Below are 21,618 nucleotides of genomic sequence, written 5' to 3' on the forward strand. Positions count from 1 at the left end.
ATAATAATACTATGGGTATTTCTTGATTGGTATGGTAAATTTAAAATGTTTCGACTTGCCTGTCTATTACTTTTGATAACTACTATTTCCGCTCTGTGAACTACGTGGCCATTGAAATATTTACTCAAAAATAAGAGTTCTTTATAATAGAAATAGGCCGACGTCAGGGTTCACCTGATATGATACGCCTAGTATGCAGGAACGGTTTTATGTAAAAAGAAACGGTTCCAGATTTTTCTTATATTACCCTGTTTGCGAACAGCGGTTTTTCGGATCGCATATAAAAGTATACATAACCGTTCACAACACAAATTGAGATTTTTGTAAAAATAAATGTCATCATACTTCTAATACATACATCGGCATCATTAATAACGCATATAACACATTGACCTGTGATTTTCTAAAACGTTGAGTGTATATAATTCGTCGTACATTCCTGAAATCGGTCACCGAAAAAAGAAGCATCGGACACATCAGACTTTTCAATATCCATCGCGTATCACAAAAACTCCAGCGGTCACAAGTATCGAAAAAAAGATAGTAAGAATCACGCGTAGTTTTTGTAATATCGAATGGACCGCCGACAGGATCGATCGTATGATCGAGTGGTGAATGTTTAGGCGGACATAATTGTTAATTTTTCATAAAAAACTGCTATTTTAATGCGAAAATCCCTTTTTATTACTACTTCGAGCAGAAAGAGCGTAAGTTACAAAGTTAAGACAACTTAATGACGTCACATGTGTTGTTTTATACACTTAAGAAAACGACATAATCATTCCTAAAAAAAAAAACAGTTTTAACAGTCAGCTTAAGGTCGAAGAATGACGTGTCAAACCCTTATGTTCCTGCAATTACAGCGCCACCTATCTATGGTTTTATATGTGCACTTCTGATACTTAAAGTTTTCGCTCCTTACCTCTAATCTCCATACTACGAGCGGTGATAAGTGTCACAGTCAAACTCAAGTGACATCCCAACCGGAAAATTTTTTTGGTTATAGTGGCAGCTCTGAATAGTCTGAATCAACTACGTAACGTCACTTCCCCTTTAAACTATTTTTAAGATTTTTTTATTTACTAAAAATACGGAAAAAAAATATTAAAAAATATATTTTTGCGATCTACAGGCTGCGTATACTTCGATTTAGGAACATTGAAAATTTTGAAACGTTGTCAATTGGCCTCAAATGTGCGCGATACAAAGATTGATTAAATATATTCAATTTTCTTTGCTGAACATAACATTCCTTTAATCTTCGCACGCCTCTTAATCGACTTTGATATCTTTTTGCTAATCGTTTCAGTTGAGCTTCTGCTTAATAATGAGAACAAAGAATAAAGCGAGCCGAACGTACCTCTGGTGCGCCTGGTGCCTGGCGCGGAACTCCGCGGCCTTCAGCTGCTCCAGGTGGAACTGCTGCCGCTCCTGGATGAGCTGCTGTCGCTGGTATTCTAACCCTGCAAATACAAATGTTGGCGTGTCGATTAAAAGTCCGATGTCCGATCTACTAACTAGAAACTGCCGATAAAAAACAAACGAAACTGAACTGCTTGAAAACCGCTTGTCGCTTTGGGATGACGTGTACTCTAGGTTGATTCACACGAACAGGAACGAATGATTGTTTGAAAATATCTGTGCACTAATGTGCCTTAATAGGCACTGGCCCCGTAGCCGATTGGCATTTCTACGACGCGAAACGAAAACGAAACGCCGCGAAAGGTAGTCTGGCTCTGTCACGCCAATACGCAAGAGCGATAGAGATAGATATACACGAGCGTTTCGTTTCGTGAGCGTTTGTGCATTCGGCTACACACGCTGGTTCCACTAAAAGCGAGTAAGCTATGAGCCTATGGGCTATAGAAACAAACAAAAGATATCCGCTCCCGTGTAAATAAAAGAGACGCGATGATAGTGCGAGCAAGTTATAGTTCTTAGCCGAGCTATGAACTATAAAACGCTCGCTCTGTCTCTCTTATTTACACGGGAGCGATTATCTTTTGTTCGTTTCTTTAGCCCATAGCTTACTCGCTTTTGGTGGGACCAGCGTGTGTAGCCGAATGCACAAACGCTCACGAAACGAAGTTGTTGTGAACGCTCAAGAATAGAGTGGCTCTTGATTGTATACATAATAATTATTACATACTCATAAAATCAAAGTTTTCTTCATTATATTCGTGAAAACTTTCGATAATTTACCTAAACGTTGCCGCCAACAACGCCTTGAACTTGCGGTGACAAACCGGCAGCGATATCAGTTCCACGACGGCAGCGGCAGCTCTAATTGATTGTATACGGTTTCCTTGCTCACGCTCTATTAGGTATAGCCTTTTTCATCAGCGATGAAAATAACGATGAGTCACCCTTACCCATGGTAGCCGCGAGTTCCTGGAAGTATATCAGCTTGATATCGAACTGCGTCTCAACTGGCAGCGCAATATTCGACTTGATTGCGTTCCTCGATAATTTCTTCTGATTAACAGCGATTGTAAACACAATAACTTACACTCTCGCTCCATGGCCTCCATAGTCTATATTAGTTTCTAGCTTCTTCATCTGTGTTTCAACCAGCAGCACAACAAGCGACTTGATCAGTATATCTACTAGCGTTGAAAAAACCGGAAAACCAAATGTTTTTTTTGGATGTACCTTAATAGGCCAAAAAAAACGAATAAATTATTTAAATCACTCTCACTGTCATCATATACTGATGGTCAACCAACCTTGGCAATAAAAGAGGCAGTAAATTTTAAAAATATAAGGTCCACCGGCGAATTGCCTTCATAAAACGCGTGCCTCCTTAAACCTAGACTTTGGCAGAATCATCGACGAGCCAAAACACTTAAAAATGTATTGAAAATGTAAGGGCAAAGTATTAATTCCCAAAGAAAATTTGGTTTTCGCGTCATTTTTTAGTGCCAAGATTTGGTTGACCGTCTGTACTTCAGTCATTTCTGCTTCCATGTCGGTATAGCCCCTTTGTAGGTGCAAATTCGCCCGAATTAATTTATAAAGTCGCTCTGGCAATAATCGATTTCTACCTCTGGCATGTGTGCGTCCATCTTTCATATTTAATCGCTTTTTCTTAAGAGCTGAAAGTTTCGTGGTTTTTTTCTATAAATTTCTAAAAAAACCCAAAGGAAATGGATCGCTAATATCTACAGCTAGAAATAACAGTTATATGACTTACCCTCACGCTTGCGTTCCATGTTACCATGAACGTCTCAACAAGCAGCGCGACAAGCTGCTTGATCTTCCGCTTCTTGACGCCAGTGAATTGTTTGATTTTCACATCCACCGCTAGAAATAACAGTTTACATACTCATAGATGACTCACCCTCACGCTCGCGCTCCATAGTAGCCTCGAGCTCCTCGAAGTGTCTCAGTTTAATCTCCAGTTTCTTCATCTGTGTCTCGACCAGCAGCGCCACAAGCGACTTGATCTTGCGCTCCTCGACGCCGGCGAGATGCTTGGCCTTGACGGCGGCGGCGGCCAGCGCGGCCGCGGCTGCGGACTGCACTTTCGCGTCCACTGTTGACGGTGTCGAACTTTCTGTTAATAATATTCCTTTGTTGAATAATCAAGTGACAGTGTTGACTAAAAATTTTTCAATGTTTATAAAAGACAGTTTTCGTTTAAAGACCATATAATTATGCAAGGGGAAATCAGACCAACCAAAGGTTAGTCAACATTTATAGTTAGGCCTATCGCGTGCCGCACGTCGTCGTGAGCCTTGTTTAATAGCACAGAGTGCGGAGCGCATAACAGAGTGTAGCCTCGTGCGTATGTTTGCTTATTTGATGGACACAGAGAGAGTAATTAAATGTTCCTTGCGTGAATCTGAGTCTTAAATAAAATAGTACCTGCTAGTCCTAAGGAAAACTAGCCCCGCTGAGACAAGATGGTAATGGTACATCTACACCCTTAGCAAACAACGACCACAAAGAACAAACACGAACGTGTGAGCAGGTGTTTTCCTTGGTCCTTTTCACAAATCAAAGGGATGTCCGACAAATAAGTTCGGCAAACGTTTGCCGAATCTTTTTGTCGGGCTAGAGGTTGGTGACGCTGGTGTCTGTAGCCAACAGCATGCGCGCGGAGCTCACCTGTGGCGGCGGGCGGCGTTTCCTTGGTGTCCTTGGGTTCGTCGGGCGCGGGCGTGTCGGCGGGCTCCTCCTTGGGCTTCACCTCGCCTTCCTCCACCTCCATCGCCTCCGTTTTTACTTCGGCGCCGCCTTCCTTCTTTTCTGTTTACCATAATTTGTAATTAAAGGCCAGTCACACCAACCAGTCGACAGACTGATAACCGAAACGAATGTTTTTAAGGTGACGGTAGTTTAAGCGCAACCGACCCTCAGCATAAGCACTATAATGACGGCGGTATTAGTTAACCATTTTCCAGGAGCACCACCAATCTAAAATGTTTTGCCAAAAAATCCCAATACATTCTAATTCATCTACCTTAGATTTGGATCTAATTTGAATCTTAAATCGGAATGATACAGTTCGATTTCTATTAGCGCGCATACGGTCGATAAACGACCCGCCATAAGGTACTTTTACTCGTGGACGTCACATACATATATTATAGTATGTAAGGGCCAGTCGCATCAACCAAATTTGACAGACACATTACCGTCACGCGGCAGACGTCTATGGAACTTCCCACACAAAACATTTTACGAACGCTTTAACGGTGACAGACGGTTTGATGCAACCGGCCCTGAGCTCGGTGGAGCAAAGTGTCGTGTTACCGGTGGCGGGCGGCAGGGGCAGGTCGGGCGCGGTGCCGGCGATGCCGGTGGCGGCCAGCGCCGCGGCCGGCCCGTGCGCCTCCGCCGCCTTCACGTGCGCCTCCATCATCGCCGCCGGCACCTCGTCCTGCGGGACAATCCAAAATAACTCCATCACTATATAAACAAAGCCGACAATCCCGAGGGCGCGATATCGGCATCGTAGGCCACGTCGCCTTTGGCTAGTCTGTGGCCAAGAGTACGCCCAATTATAATTACAAAAAAAAAATCACATCGGCTGAAAAATCTCTGAGTTCCGCCAAGACGTACCTATTAAAAGTAAAAAAAAACCAGGCATTCAGTCTACCATTACGAGATCACTCTGCTTGCTAGGTGGGTTGTGGCAAACTCTGTACCTATAGATAGCCTTGGCGGCGATGCACGGGTCGACCACATACGCGAGGTAGGCCACAGTGCTCATAAGCATAACGAAGTTGCCTCTTTGCTATGGGGATGCCACAGCATCAGTACCACAATTCGTACCTTGATGGCGGCAAACTCTGCCATGGCGGCTCCGGTAGCTTTGGAAGCGATGCGCGGGTCGACCACGGACGCGAGGAAGGCCACGGTGCTCATCACGGGGTTGCCCTGCTTGCTGAAAGGGATCGGTTGGTACGCCAACGGGCCTAGCACGCCACCTGCAATACAAAATTATAGCAAAGTTAGATTTTGAAAATATTTTAATACCAGTTGATACAAATTGGTAGGGCCGATAATGAAAGGTTTAAGCCACACATCCACTGGTATTAAAATTAATTTGCTTTCGAAATTCCATCTTAATTAAGTAAGGACGGCAACATTTCACGCCCGACAAGTGAGTTCCCTACGCAGCCACGCGGTACAGCTTCCAACCTCCCACACACCCAGCAGCTTAACTCCCATACCCAAGGAATATAATACTAGTAGACTGACCGGAGGCGCCGTCCTGCACGTAGGGCTCCTCGATGGGCAGGCGCAGGAAGTGCAGGATGCACTCGTCGTGCGTGCGCGTGCCCACGTGCGCCGCCACGCGGTTCCAGTCGTCGCGGTGCAGCTCCAGCCCCTCCAGCAGCAGCAGCGTCTCCTGCTCCGTCCACTCGCGGCCGCGTGCTCCGCCGCGGTACTGGAACAATAACAGACTTTAGCCACACAGTCCGAGGACACTGGCGATCAAATACATGAAAGAGGCGCGTTCCTAGCACTAAAGTCTAAGCTCGTGTAGGTGAACGCGTACTATGCTTGTATGAGTAAAATATGACAGGTCGACTGTTCGCGTTTTTGACAGGCGGTAACCGAGAGGGGGGGACGGCACTTTCAGCGGGGAGCGGGAGTGGCCATACTGTACGATAGTACTCTTTATTATACTGTGCTTTAGGCACGATGCTTCTTCTTCATAATATAGACGACCAATAGACAAATTACCTGATAGCGATCGAGCGATAGAATTATAGCAAAAAAAATGCAACGATTGAATCGTTTTGAAAACAGCAGTTTCAATAGGAACCGCACATTGACTGCTCCCAATTTTCCTAAAACTTGCATCGGGTGCAGTTCGTCTTTATTTCCCTTAGGCCTTGGAGCTCCCGGAACCCTACTCGCGAACAGAAACACTACATATTTCCACGGTACTGTAAAGTGAAGGTACGGCTGTTTCAGATTCAATCGTGACATTTATCAGTGTGCAGTCTAAAATACTTTTCGTAAGTTTTACGAACATTTTGAATAGTAACAGATGATTTTTTTTAACCGACTTCAAAAAAGGAGGTGGTTCTCAATTCGACTGAATGTTTTTTTTTTTGTATGTATGTTACTCGATATCTCCGAGAATCGTGGACCGATTTTCAAAATTTTTTTTTTGATCGAACGGGTATAACCCCGAGATGGTCCCATTGACACCAAGTCGGGATCTGATGATGGGATCTTGGAGAAATCGAGGGAACTCTTCAAATGTTATAGGCACATGTAAGGTTTTTAGTGTATTTTTCAAAGGTACACCAGTATTTACGCCTGATGGTAATAATTTTATGTGGCTGAGCTGATGATGGAAGGTCAACTCCTCAACGGTTAGGAGTTAAAGGATAATTCTTTCACTACTGTACATAATTATATTCGGACTGATACATATAATATCACTAGGAACCACTAAAAATCAACAAATAAATAAACTTTTTAACAAAAAATAAAAACGCCTTCAAAAATAAGCGTGTTACAAAACACAGAGAAACTAAAAAGCCAAAAATAATAAACCTTTGAATTCAGATTTCTTATCGGATTGCAATAATTTAAACATCCAAATTATAAACAAATCAATTATTTTTGGAGTCGGGGCCAGCCTGCGTATGGTTGGGTGGGGCAAACAGGAAATAGCAAGGCGACGAACAGGTCTGGTACCGACTACAAAAAGAATTGATTTGTTTATAATTTGGATGTTTAGATTATTGCAATCCGATAAGAAATCTGAATTCAAAGGTTTATTATTTTTGGCTTTTTAGTTTCTCTGTGTTTTGTAACACGCTTATTTTTGAAGGCGGTTTTATTTTTTGTTAAAAAGTTTATTTATATGCAATGCAACCCAGCAATCCAATCCAAGTTTAGAAGCGTTCGAACAAACAGCACAAAACGTGTCGAACCTGGTCGAGCTTGAGTCCGGGCGCGCCGCCCACCTCGAGCAGGTTCTCGGCCTTGACGGCGGCCGCCGGGGCCGTCGTGTCCACGCCGTTCGGCAGGCCCGCCTCCGTCTTCGGCACCGCTGCTGTCTCCACTGTAACACACATTTAATTAGACAAGAGAACGCACAAGAACATTTCTAAAAAAAAACACACGAAATAGTGCATTACATCAGAGGCCGGGAAAATGAGGATTTCCGGCCGGATAGGGATACGAGGCCGGGAATCCGTTTTCACGCCGAGGCATGTATAGTGCTTTTCTCAAACATACAATGAAATAAAAAAAAAATGCTCTAAAGGACAATATTTTATAAAAAAAAGTTACTTTGCAGGCCTAGGCCTGAAAAATAATATGAAATCCCTTTACAGTCCTCTCGAGTTGTTGCGACCAAAAAGCGATACTTCCCAGCCCATTTTAAGGAACGTAAAGACAATATTTCATTGCATGTTTGAGAAAAATTCTTTTTTTTTTAACAAAGTTGAATTATCTGTAATTTCTACTCAGGATTACGAATCCTTTACACAATTTCTGCAGTACAAACAAATAATTATAACTATAATACCTGGTCTCGGTAAGGCGGCGCGGTTGAGCGGCTGCAGGCCGGACGGCGTGTCGGAGAGCACGTGGAAGTGCGACGTGGGCGGCGGGCCCATGGCCGTCGGCCGAGATTCCGCCTCCAACTGCAACACAAAACATACATTAGCTATCAATGTCGAGATCAGCCAAAGCACTGGCAGGATATATGCGGAGTAATTACGTAAAGCGCAAGTAAATAAAGCGTTATATGCGATGATACCATCCTCAACTTCTGCCATGACATTATTGTTATATTTAAGATCAAATCATGAAGCCGGTGTTAACGGCATCACCATCGATTTTGCATATTTTTAACTCTTCGGCAGCAGCTAGCGCATTGGTTGACGTTAACCGCTGGGTACAGAATGCCGTTCCGTAAAAATGTCTGTATCCTACTCTACAAGCAGCAAGAAACCAAGGCCATTAATCGTAGTAAACTGACCTGGTAGTTGATGAGCCCCCACTGCTCCAGGAAGCCGTGCACACGCATGATGGCGCACACGTCGCCGGCGAGGTTGCGCCGCGACGCCGTGCTCGTCAGGTACTCCGTGGGGTTCAGCCGGTACGTGTCGATCATGAAGTTCCTGCGCAACGCGATATGTACAAAATTAACCATGTGTCCACCAAAGTCTGCGACTTTTAGCAAAACACGCGCTGTACTCCCGATAACATCTCAAAGACGACATCGCACACCACCCTTCGCGTCACGCTATCGAAAATCGACCTACTATATATGTATTTGAACTTTTATATAGTAATAAAGTAGTTAACAAGTACAATTTGAAAATTATTACTAACATTGGTTAAGACGCTACGATACCCCTCATTTCTCCATACAAACGCTCTCGCCTGTTTCCTCTCTGGTTTTTGAAGCTAGATCAATGGTTTTTTCAACACAGACTTTTATTATCAATATCTGTGTCGGACCGTTTTGCTTTTTTTGATATTTTTGTTTTAAAAGGAATTAGAGCCTCTCAAAGTTGGCCAAAACGGCTTAATTGAATTTGCCAGAAAGAAAGGCGTGGTATTCAAAACTGAGATCAATTATCCAAAAAAACGAAACGGTCCGACACAGATAATTTCCTTGTCATTCTGATTTCCAAATTTCGTAACGATTGGTTAAGTTTTGGAGGAGGAAACAGTCGAGAGCGGAACCTCGATTTTTGCAGTTTTTACGCGGGATTTCGCGCCTGAGCTGCAGTTGTCCCTATCGCACCAAATTTAGGGGCGGGGCTAAGTTTTTATATACGTACACTGAAATAAAGTGATGGGAAATACTCGACATCTAATGTCGATAATCTAGTGATGTGAAAAGTTATCGATATACTACGTCGAAATATCGACATACCGTGTTTGACGAACTTTTTAGTTAGAAATACGTACTATTATATGTTCATATTTAAAATTGGTGGTCCAAAAAAGACCAGTCTGCTCCGAGACCACGGGGACAATGCCGTCCTTGAAACGTCGGAGGTTAGTGTTTAAAACATAGTAAATACGCGATTAAGTCCCGTTTGCAATTTTAAATATGTGTAAAAATCGTGAAAGTTTGAATCTGTATTATATATTCTGTGGAAATACTAAGTCCATATTTTTATAAGTATAGGTACGTAACAATTGCATACAGGTATAGGTTTATTTTATACATGCATAACTTTTCTCGTCATTGGTTTACTAGTAACAATTATAAAGTTATGCTGTATTTTACGATAGATTCCACGAATATTAGGCAACTATTTGGTATTCGGTCTTTTCAGCCATTTTGCCGAAAATTTGGTATTCGGTCATCATTGTTTATTTATTACTATTCTGCCGAACACCAATTAGGTAAGTAGTTATATTAGTCATATTATATGTACTTATTTACACACAATAAAAACAGACATAATATTAATAATTTAAGTCATGTTTTAAAATATTTAAAAAAACGATGGGCCTTATTTAGTAATACATAGTTTGTTCAGGTTGGTACCAGTACCTGCCCTTAATAAGGCCCAGTGCTTATATTTCTTCTAAGTTTTATCAATCATGCCGTTTTGTATATTTTCTTCGCAGACATAGAATCAAAAAATGCCCTAAATAGTTACTTCTCTAAATAAGGCCCATCGCTCGCTTCTTAAGTTTTATAACTTTGTGTAAACATTGTGTTCATGAATTCAATCATCAATTTTTGTGATAAGTATTTATACTACGGTCTGTCGTCTAAAACACATTTATTCAGGACTATGCATTTAGGATATGGCACTCTAAATTAGAGGGGTTCAAGTCTTAACAAGCAGTGCGTCAAGGTCAATGTGGTCAAGATAGGCAGACTTTATTTCATATTAAGTTTAAAGGGACAAAATTAGGTACTTAATTAAAGTAGTGTGGGGTAGCCTGCTGTCCTACGGGGCAATAAATATTATAATGTATTGTGTTTATGTGTATTGTGTATCATAAGTACTGGGCGTTTGCGGGGTCGCCTTCCACTCTGAGGCCACCACTCAAATACTGGCGCTGTTGATAGCTCATCTTTGAAGATTATATCCGATCCATCTCTATTTCCGCAGCGCTACTTCTTGGGTATCGAAGGTTGTGAACATGTGGACACATGGGCGGAATGGGCCTTATTTCATACCTGCATCAAATAAGACCCATAGTTTTTCTGTTTAATAATACTTACTTTTTACTTTTTTACTTACTGCACGAAATTTTTGAACCATTTACACTTATCAAGTTATAAAATGTACATAACATTTCGAAACTTAATAGCCGGGCCTTGTTTGCATTGACATTACATATGCCCTTAGTAGGTAGATGAAATGAGTATTACCAACGTTTTAATTCTGCGGTAACAAAAATGCTTTGCCGAAAAGTATAAATAAGATCTAAATAATAAAAGTATATAAAGTATAAACGTTTAAATAGCCTAGGTTTAAATATAGCTGGAAAATTAGTTAAGCATTTTTATGGTTGGTATGCATGTTGGTAACCACGAAAAAATGCACATTTTATTACATTATGATTATGGTAAGTAATTAAATAATTATATAAATATTGGGGACACCTTACACAGAGCAACTTAGCCCCAAACTAAGCAAAGCTTGTACTATGGGTGCTAGGCGACGATATAGCGCAGGACACCATCGCGAGCGCAGACTTCTGGCCGAAAGGTGTGGTTTTTCGGCGATTCCGGGCTTCCGGGGCAACTTGCCGAAGCCTACACCGGAGCAAACGATGCAACGGAGCCACGCTGTTACGTCATCGCCCAAATAAATTGTTTAGTTTTAAACTTTATTGTTTGTTTTTTTTTTCATGTTCTTACTTACTGTTTTTTTTTCTTTTTTGTTATCTAAGTTTCGTGACGCATTGGTTTTACTGTAATGTCATGTAAACATGTTTTTACTAATACATACTTAAATAGATAACATACATACATACAATCACGCCTGTATCCCATAAAGGGGTAGGCAGAACACATGAAACTACTAATTAAAGCTTCAGTGCCACTCTTGGCAAATAAGGGGTTGAAAGAAAACGAAACTGTGACATTGCAGTGACAGGTTGCCAGCCTCTCGCCTACGCCACAATTTAACCCATATCCCATAGATAAATACAAAACCATACTTAAATAGATAAATACATACTTATATACATAGAAAACATCCATGACTCAGGAACAAATATCTGTGCTCATTACACAAATAAATACCCTTACCGGGATTCGACGAACGACGAACGACGACGGGAATCGAAGACAACATTAAAATTAGGTAGTTACTTAAAGTACTTTGAAGTAACCTGCTGTCCTACGGGATAATAGTACATTACAATATAAGTGCGTAAAAAAGAAAGTTCGAAACGAGTGGCGATAAATTAAAACACGACCGAAGGGAGTGTTTTAAATCGACACGAGTTACGAATTTCCTTTTCGCACGTGTATCGTACGACGTTTTTCAGTACAGATGAGCCTCCGAAGTTTCGACCTGCCATATAATGAACCACTTCTCGCACTAGTGCGTAAAAAAACACCATCTGTACTAAAAATATTATAATATATATAGGTATCCATATATTTTTATTCATTTCCTTCTGGTGACCGTCCTTTGTCACCCATGTTTCACAACTAAAGAGTAAGACGAAATTGACGAGTGAAGATGCTCTGACTGAAACAATTACTTTTCATATTATTAATGTTTACCATTACACACAGAGCACAATCTCATCGGTAAATATTGTCAATTTTACTTTTTTGCGTTGTATTTCGACGTGCGTTTATCATAGCGCTCTTGAATAATACGATTTTGTAAAGAAAATATCTCCATAGATACATATCGGTAAATATTGTCAATTGTGTCGCTTTGAGTTTCAAACTTGTGTCGCTTAGTTTCAAACTTGGGTAAAATCCATTCTGCTTTAAGATTGAATATATTAAAAATATATATTAACCTTGTAGCAGAATGGATTTATCCAGGTTTGAAGTTAAGCGACACAATTACGCTTAATTCGGTATGTAAGAAATACCTTATTTTTTGTTAAGTTACTGATGGGCCTTATTTCATACATGCAGCAATTTGGGAAAAGTGCACCTACTTAATGCACAATTGCACATGGACCCAATTGATTTGATTTGACCCATTTACACTTATCTAATTATAAAAAGTACATAACATTTCGAGACTTTTAACCGGGCCTTATTTGTATGGAGATTACAGATGCCCTTAGTTGGTAGATGAAATGAGTGTTATATACGTTTTAATTCTATGGTAACAGAAATGCTGATATGTAAGTATAAATAAGTTTTAAATAATAAAAATATCAAAAGTATCTATACGTTTAAGTACCGATACCTAGGTTTAAATTTAGCTGGCAAATTAATTAAGCATTTTTATGGTTGGTCTTGTTCTGTGCTAAGCCTTGTATTTCTAATGCTAGGTAGGTAATATGTATACACAACCCTAGAAAATTAGAAATATAAGATGCATATGTAGCTTTCCATCTGAAAAAGGTCCTTATGCTTCATATGCAATAAGATTTTGTTTGGCAGATTTTTTGTTAGAATTCTGCTAAAAAGTTCTAATTACCTTGGAACATAATCCGGTGTCTGGTAATATAATAGGTACCAAATTGTTACCTAGTTAAATTTTCCTACGCTGTCACTTCTGTCAAACATGTGCAAAAAAAGAATAAGATTCACATACATTTTTGGTAGGTAGATACTGTCAACCAATTATGTAGAATCCTAGGCCACTCTAGAACCCTGTCGTATTGACACCGTCATTTATTTGCTACAGAAGTCAGTTTTACTTTTACTGTGAAAGGGTCTAGATTGGCCAATGACCTAGGATTCAGATTAATTGGTTGATTGTACGTACCTACTCCTATAATATGGCTTCTCTTTGAAATCGAAAAGGTTTTAGCTTTTTACATACCGAATAACTTTATTTCGCTAACAATGTGACTCTTAACTTAAAAGAAATCATCTTTTAAGATAATCACATTATGTATAAGATAAGGAATTGTTTCTACCATTCCTTAAAACATTACAAATTTGCATTTTAGTCAAATCAGTACACTTAATATCTTCACGGAGTCCAAAACATTATGCATAAGTCCGAAACTAGACAAATATAGAGAGCGCTTGAGCGCGAGTAAGTACTTGTGCCGGCGGTGGACGCGGGTGTGTGCGTGCGCGTGGCGCACGCACACAGGGCCTCTCTGTGGGTGCCGCCCCCGTCAGCGCGACGGCGATAAAGACCTAAAAATCTCAAATTTGAATTCGTGCTTCGGTATCGTATCCTCTTAAACGAACGCTAGTAAATTCATTCTGTTCGAGAGAATGGTCATTACAAGTGATCGGCCAACCCTATCACAGCATTTCTTTTTTTTTTGCCACTTTTATGAAGTGTAATATTTTTGAAAAAAATATGCTATTTCTACTCAGAATTACTAGCCATTTCAATCCTAGTAGTTAAAAAAATTGTCCCATACGATTTTTTCTTATTTTGTTACCATTTTCCGTACATGTTGTATGGGGTAACAAAGGAGGAAAGTAACAAAAATGTATGAAAATTCTGGGACACTTTTTGTCTCCCAGTGAGATTGAAAGTACTCGCAATTCTGAGTACAATTGACCTAAAATTTTCTAAAACAATAAAAAAAAAATATTGAAAAAGAAAAGAACTGCTCATCAGCAGATAAGTGATTGTTAGTAAGCAGGGGTGGTACCTGCGTGTTGGAGTCGCTGTGCTTGCCCTGCGAGTCGTCGTGCGCGTCCATGACGGGCGCGGGCGTGGCGGGCGCCGTGTCGGCGGGCGCGGGCTCCGCCGCCGCTGCTCGTCGCCGACGCCGCGGGCTCCGGGGCCGGGGCTGCGAACGTTACAACTCTATTCAATGCTACAACGATATTATAACAATAGAACGGCCAATGGAACGAATGTGGTATAAGGATATGTGTTATACCGAATTTGTTCGTGTGTTTCGGTTGTCACTCGAGGTCAGACTAGTGCCTAGTCGTGTATTTCATAAATATATTACCTACACTTACGCAGTATTTTTTCGAGCAGTTTACCTCTGGTATGCTTGGGAATGGATCTGTTGCATATGTTTTCAACTCTATCATGTATTTATTATGTTATGATTGATATGTATAAAGCTATCCCGGTTGTGCCTTGCAAAACACCATACGGCGAACCAAGTATTACCTCTCTATGACACTTACGAACAAGTCTAAAAGGGAGACAAGGAGGAAAACCGTTGAACATGGTTGACGGAAACCCTGGTGGTCAGTTGACAGTATAATTTTGACTGGTTACGTGATGTGGTACCTTCTCTCTCGGGCGGGCGCTCGGGCTCGGGCGCGGGCGCCACGTCGGTGTTGTCGCGCGACGCTGCGTCGTCCTCGTCGTCCGCGTCGTTGTCGCGCTTCTTAGTCACGCGGCTGCAAAAACAAATGTGTCTATTTATACACACAACGTGAACAAATTACCTAAATAAATAAGTTAATGCCATTGCTAACGAAATAGTCGATTATATTCAATTCAAATTCAAAAATATCTTTATTCATGTAGGCCCAATTACAAGCTGTTATGAATAGTTCATTACATATATATAATACTCTTAATCTAACCTAATTATCAGAGCAATTTATTGTTGCTATTGTTCATAATAATATTGAGTCTATAATATACAGTTTCATATAAAAATAATCGTCAAACAAAAAATATATAATTATATGTATATATAAAAATACATGTCTAGAATATTTCTAGGAAAAATCCAATGTCAATAAAAAAATACAATATTAATTTCATCCCACGTTGTTTTATCATTCATGTAGTCTTATACATGTGTTGTATAATATAATAAGCTTTGGAATTGAGTGCACGCTTTACATAATTCTTAAATTTATTAATTGACAATTCAGTAATATGATTCGGAAGTTTATTATTAAATATACAACTAAGGCGATAAATAGCCTACGAGGTAATTTATTAGTGGCCGAATGGTAAGCACTACTGTTCACTTCGATTGTAAAAAAACGACGCAAAATATTTTATTTTTAAATGAAACACGTTGACATTAAAATACGTACCTCTTCCTCTTGGCAAGTTTCTGAGGCGGCGGCGAGGGCGAGCGCTTGCGCTTGCCCTTCTTGCTCTTGCTGGACGACTCGCCGCCCGGCATCAGCTCCTCCACCGACAAACGGAGCTTGTGCACCTGGGAAACAACATTTCATTAAACACTATTGCAAGGACATCACACCATGAAATTCAAAAAGAAAATATAAATATTTCAATCGTAAGGATGGCATCAAACTATCAAATTTATGGAATCCAGTGATTTGTTTGTGTAAAATACCGGTGAAGTCAGAATTGAACAAACGTAGTGATACTGTGAGTGTGAGTGTAGGGTGTTTGGACTTGGACAGACCATCGAGTGTGAATGCGACCAGTGGTAACGCTGAAAGTGAACGTGGCCGACGCGCGCAAAGGAGGTAGCCTTCGTTCAGTTTTCCGTGATCATGATGTATGCAACTGTGTCGAAATATCGGGAGCTCGACAAAAATCAAAAAGGTAATCACGGTCTATATCCCGGTCAATATATCTAATGAAATTCAAAGTAAGATACCCTCTCATAAGAGCTCCAAACAAGCCTCCCATTAGTCCCATTTCCCCATCCCTGCCTGGTGAGTTGGTGATTCGGTGGTGACGTCATACCTTCTTCTTGCCCGCCGCGTCCACCTCGTAGTCCTCCTCGTTCATCCACTCGTTGTACTGCGGCAGGTCCAGCACCCACGCCGCGGTCACGCGCCACGGCTCGCTGCGCGTGCACTCCCAGTTGGCCGTCTCCGGTACATCAACCTGCATGAAAAACGTTTATAATTCTGTAACACTATTATTCCATAAACATTCACAGCAAGACAGCAGACTTCTAAATTCACTAAGCACTAAAGGGAATAAAGTTGCTGCTATTGTCCCGGAGCTGTAAGGTCACATTTTTGACACATAACAGCGTCCACAAAACGTAAACTCGCGGGATCTAATGAAATTTTAAATAAAATCCTGTAATAATATTTAAAATAATCAAGTACTTAAAAACAATATTTCGCTTACTTTAAACATAATCTAACACATGTTACATTTTTGCGGATCTTCGTTAGTGAGTATTTTACGATATTAATTTATCACGCAGGATTTACTTATTATGTCATTTACCATTCATTTTTATTTTTAAACTAGTGCTGTGGCAAAGTCTGTCATTTCGATTCAAATGACATTCCAGTTAGTTGATAGAAATCTTATATTTGTTTAAGCGCCTCCTTGTACATAGGCCCTAATCGATTCAACCAATTCGTAATTAATCGCTAGATTTGGCAAACGATACGACTTAGCCACATCGCAACATACTTCAAAACAAATGTGTCAAAAATGTGAACTTACAGATCTGGGACAATAGAGGCGCTAGTGTAGACACAAAATGTCATAGGTAGCATCACTCGTGAGCGAACCGAGCCAAGAGAGGCAAATGCCCATCAGCTATTCAATTTTCCCGTCCATAAAACAATGACTGACACAAGTGAGCACAAAACCGGTAGATCTAGTTATCAAGAACACTCACCGGCAAGTCGGCCTGCGCCCAGGTGTCGTGGCTGTCGGGCAGGTAGTACCAGTGCACGAGCACGTGCGACCCGCGCCGGAACACCGGCCGCGCGTACTCCTCCTCCACGGGGTCCACGTTCGGGTAGATGATGTGCGTCGCATCCTCTTCGTCGTCTGCAAACAAAACATACATTCACTTTCAAGAAACAACTTTACAAAATAAGACTCATTAACTATATAAAATTGTGTGCAATAATAAAGAAGTAAACAACAAACCGCAAATCTCCCCCTGCCGGTTAACGACGATGTCCTTGACCTTGTTGGCGGTGGCCTTGTCGACGTCGGGGCGGATGAAAACGCTGGGCGAGCGCACCACCTCCGCGCCCAGCAGCGACGACTCGATCTCCATCATCATCTGCACGTTCAGGTCCTTGCGCGACGGGTTCTGGAAAGGGGTGCGGGGGGAGGGACGAGAAAGAAAAATTACGTTAGTCTTGAAGTTTACGAACTGCATGTTTGCTAATCGTTAAGATGTTTGAGACCTATTTAAGGCGACTCATTTCTCAATCGCTCGAAACTTATTAGCTTATTACCTATACTTATATTATAAAGTATTCTTTGATTTCAGTTATAAAATGAATCCCACGTAAGAGGAACACTTTTATTTGTAAAAAAATCTAATTGTCTAATGAAAAACTGAATATGCAAAGTTAGATTAACATAATTATTTTGTTTTTAGACCGATTTTCGAAGTAATTTTCTGTTCCTTTGGTTCTAAATTCGTGCCTTTTTATGATATTAATAAAGACATGCTGATGTGAGTAATAAAACCACACTTTTGAAATATTAGTTACAAACACAAAAATGTTATAAAACACATAAAAATACAAACGGTTTGTTAACTAAGAAAAAAACCAGTTAGTTATCTTTTTTTCCTTATTGAAAAAGCGAAGAAAAAAAACACAATGGACCCGGCATGAAATGAAACAAATACAATGGAAAGATATGTTTTAAAGCAAAAAATGTGGTAGATGTATACTGTAATCAAATTTTAAACATTTTTTATTAGAATGTTTAATATTTCTTAAGGTGTTTATTACTAAAAAAACAACAAGCATATAAGATATAAAAGTTTTGAAAGTCCAAAATTCGGTGCCTCACTCGTGATATTTACAAAAACTGTGATACTTAATTAAAAAAAAAAAGTGTGTTTGCTGAACAATAGCTATACACGTTGTACTTGTGTCTGTGCGTTTGGTTTGGACTACAACACGCGTCGGTAGGTGTGAATGGAAGGGCTGTTAGTGACAATCGGTTATTCATAATTTTGGTACGTGTGTAACGTGTGAGAGCGAGAAAACGTCCGAACTGTAGCAGTAGCGTCTCATTCCCTGACACAATGATATTAAAAATATAACACAATTACTAGAAGCTCGAAACAGAAGACTTTGCTATTTAATAGAAAAATCTAATTATTTTTGTACCAACGAGAATTACATACTTGAGTGAAATAACAAATATTAACGAACGACAATAGATCATTATTTTTAATAAGTACTTGAATCCTGTTTTTTGTAAGTTGATTGACCTGTTCCAATTAATTAATTACAATAATAACAGAGCTATCTATTCTCTGAAATCAAATTATGTATTAAAAATCATCATTCAATTACCTTAAGTATCTCAGGTATCGTTCAGTATCTTTTGCGATGTGACTATGCTATCCAACTATACCTACAGGTCACACGGACGTAAACCTGCACTCACACGCGAGTTGTTTCCAATGTAGCATCGTGTGCTGGACCCCATGTTTCGAACGGTATTAGACTAACATCATTAGTTCTCAAATGGTGTAGGTTTCCATAGCAACTAATAACAATGACGTAATATCGTTCGAGATGTGGAAGCCTGTAGAATAGAAACGGGGTGGCTGGTGAGCGAGCGTTGCGGGGCGGTTTGCGGGCGGTTGGCGGGCGGTTGGCGGGCGGTTGGCGTGCGGCGAGCGAGCGGCGTGCATACCTTACCGACCTGGAAGTCGAACTTGCGCCACCGCTGCTCCGACTTGAAACGGAACATGGTGGCGAGCACCGTGCACAGCGAGCCGCCGGGCTTCATGTCCATGAACACTTTCATCTGAAACCAAATAAGCGGTTGTGACTAATGTCAGCCTGAATATCCAGGCCCCTAGACAATTGCCCCATCGATCACACTCCGTAGCTTATCGTAGTTATCTCTCTCTGTCTATAAATCTTCCGTATTACCACATACATATTCAATTAAATTTCGTTCCCTATGGTGAATCTGAAATTTGACGTGAAATTTGTATTTCATACGCATTTTTTATTTCTAGTTCTTTGACACTTGGAGAGCCTTTACACCTCCAAATCTTTTATTATATCCCATTAATTATAATTGACTGTGGGGACCTTTTACATCTCCCAAGATCTTTCAGTTAAGTCAATTTATATTTAAGCTATGCAACATACAAGCACGGAATGTTGTCTTACATCTAGGTATACGGTATTGACTTATTATTTTAATATTTAATACAGCCCGGACAGCTTGCACATGACATGCTCGCTTAAAAGTCTTTGCTTACGGTGGCGTCGTTGATCGGGTCGCCACTTTCCCGAATGAAGGTTGAGGGAGGCGATGGCTGAGATACGCGCCATCTAATAGGAGCTATACTATTATATTGTAACATTAATTTTGAGCAAGATTACATTGAGGCACTCTGTTCGGTCCTTGTTTGTTTATTTACATTAATTTTGAGCAAGATTACATTGAGGAAATACTCTGTTCGGTCCTTGTTTGTTTATTTACTGTTGTAAAAGACTTATATATATATATATATATATATATATATTTTTTTTTTTTTTTGTTGAGACATCAAGAGTCTTTTACAACTCTAAAACTATTTTAGTTATCAAGAGTCTTTTACAACTCTAAAGCTATTTTAGTTATCTTTTATTTGTATCAGTTCGTTTTTTTTTAGATGTACTTTGACACTTAGAGACTCTATACATCTCTAACATATCTTATTAATCATAGTAGCTTTGTACTTTGTATAATTTATTGAAATTAATTTCCATAGAGTAGGTATCTAGTCTGTTAATATTTTTTTTTGATAATACTTTTGCTTTTTAAATTGTATCTTGTTTTTTTGATGCATGTTAATTATAAGATGTAATGTTTTGAAAAGAAGTGGCCCGCCGAGATTCTTGCCGGTTCCATAGTGGATACCCCCCTCCAACTGAGGGGGGACTGAAATCTTCTCGAGGCTGAGGCGTAGGGTTAGAGCCGGCGTAGCTTTATTTGACGTTCATATGCGCATTGTAATATGCCTACTTGGAAAATAAATATTTATTTCATAATATTTTATTTCAATGGTGTGTCAACGATTGGCCATTGTCTACGGACCCAAAACGAAAACCAAGTAATGAACTTTTTGTATGAACCTGTAAGTAGAATAATAATTACTAACACTTTATAATTATAGTTTTTTCGCCTTTAGATGACCTTACAATAATTCATCTTTCCAGGACCCATCGGCAATTACCTGTATTTTAAGTAACAAACTCTCTTTAAATTATCTAAGAGCAAAGTAAATTTATACATATACGGTAAAACTGGTAAGTAAATTGTTATTCTGATTAAAGAGCAGAATTTAGGATGCCAAGTTCAAGGCTGGTGCTCTAGAAATATAAGCACACATAAGAACCATTAGAAGCCTTAACAGGACGGCCGTTAGTCATATTCAATGGGCCATCAAACGATGCGAATTTATTACATTACAATTCTAAAACAGCGAACAAACAATACGTTACAGTACGTACGAATTTTACAATTCAGAGTAACTATGTAGAGACTCCACGAGGTGCCAGAGTAATAAAATAATTATATATTACATCTAACATGTACATGGTTGCTGGAGAAGTACAATTAAGGGTTTTCTGTTCCATTTATTTTCCAATACAACAATGCTAGGCGATTAGATTAGATTATGAGGAAATCGGAAATACGCGACAACAGCGCGCTCCGCGGTCTCAGTAAAAACACTATTCAAGATGTGACATAATTAAAAACCTTGGCCGAGGTCGGACATCCGCGACACGATGCCCGTGACTTTGAATTAAGCATTTGCAATTTGCAAACAGAGTACATTTTCAAGAAACAATAATAGTTAATATGCTATAGCATAGAAAACGTTTTACTATATTTTTACAATAATGAACACAGACTATAAAGTTTTATTGCCTCTTGGACATATACTTGTATGTATTCAATTGAGAGCCTCACGTGGTAGGTAATTTATTAATTTTTAGCAAGGAGGAGGATTTATAAAGTGAGCAAATCCTATGAAAAATTCCTCAATGTCCTCGCAGCATCCACGTTAGGCATTTAACGTTTCAGAGAATACCTCATATAGTGTAGCGATTCTCCTTTTGAAATTGAGTTTTTGTGCTCACTATAAAACAATATACCTAGGTAAATGTTAATGCGCACTGCTTTGTCACGG

The 21,618-nt window shown here is 39.9% G+C and overlaps 1 protein-coding gene across 1 annotated transcript in view; it reads right to left on the minus strand.

The window, feature by feature from the left end:
• Positions 1-1,305: 1,305 nt before the first annotated feature.
• The window catches only part of LOC125233661 (SWI/SNF complex subunit SMARCC2), a 39,142-nt gene continuing 18,829 nt past the window's right edge, over positions 1,306-21,618 (minus strand). The window contains exons 3-18 of the mRNA XM_048139733.1: positions 19,119-19,232; positions 17,376-17,544; positions 17,119-17,273; positions 16,218-16,361; positions 15,593-15,717; positions 14,826-14,938; positions 14,227-14,367; positions 8,462-8,655; positions 8,006-8,123; positions 7,407-7,537; positions 5,710-5,899; positions 5,281-5,435; positions 4,759-4,885; positions 4,111-4,251; positions 3,341-3,556; positions 1,306-1,463 (exon numbers count right to left, since the gene is read on the minus strand). Of these exons, the coding sequence (XP_047995690.1) occupies positions 1,306-1,463; positions 3,341-3,556; positions 4,111-4,251; positions 4,759-4,885; positions 5,281-5,435; positions 5,710-5,899; positions 7,407-7,537; positions 8,006-8,123; positions 8,462-8,655; positions 14,227-14,367; positions 14,826-14,938; positions 15,593-15,717; positions 16,218-16,361; positions 17,119-17,273; positions 17,376-17,544; positions 19,119-19,232 (2,391 nt within the window). The remainder of the gene's footprint in view (positions 1,464-3,340; positions 3,557-4,110; positions 4,252-4,758; positions 4,886-5,280; positions 5,436-5,709; positions 5,900-7,406; positions 7,538-8,005; positions 8,124-8,461; positions 8,656-14,226; positions 14,368-14,825; positions 14,939-15,592; positions 15,718-16,217; positions 16,362-17,118; positions 17,274-17,375; positions 17,545-19,118; positions 19,233-21,618) is intronic.

Source organism: Leguminivora glycinivorella, chromosome 1 (assembly GCF_023078275.1).
Source record: "Leguminivora glycinivorella isolate SPB_JAAS2020 chromosome 1, LegGlyc_1.1, whole genome shotgun sequence".
NCBI classification, from domain to species: Eukaryota; Metazoa; Arthropoda; class Insecta; order Lepidoptera; family Tortricidae; genus Leguminivora; species Leguminivora glycinivorella.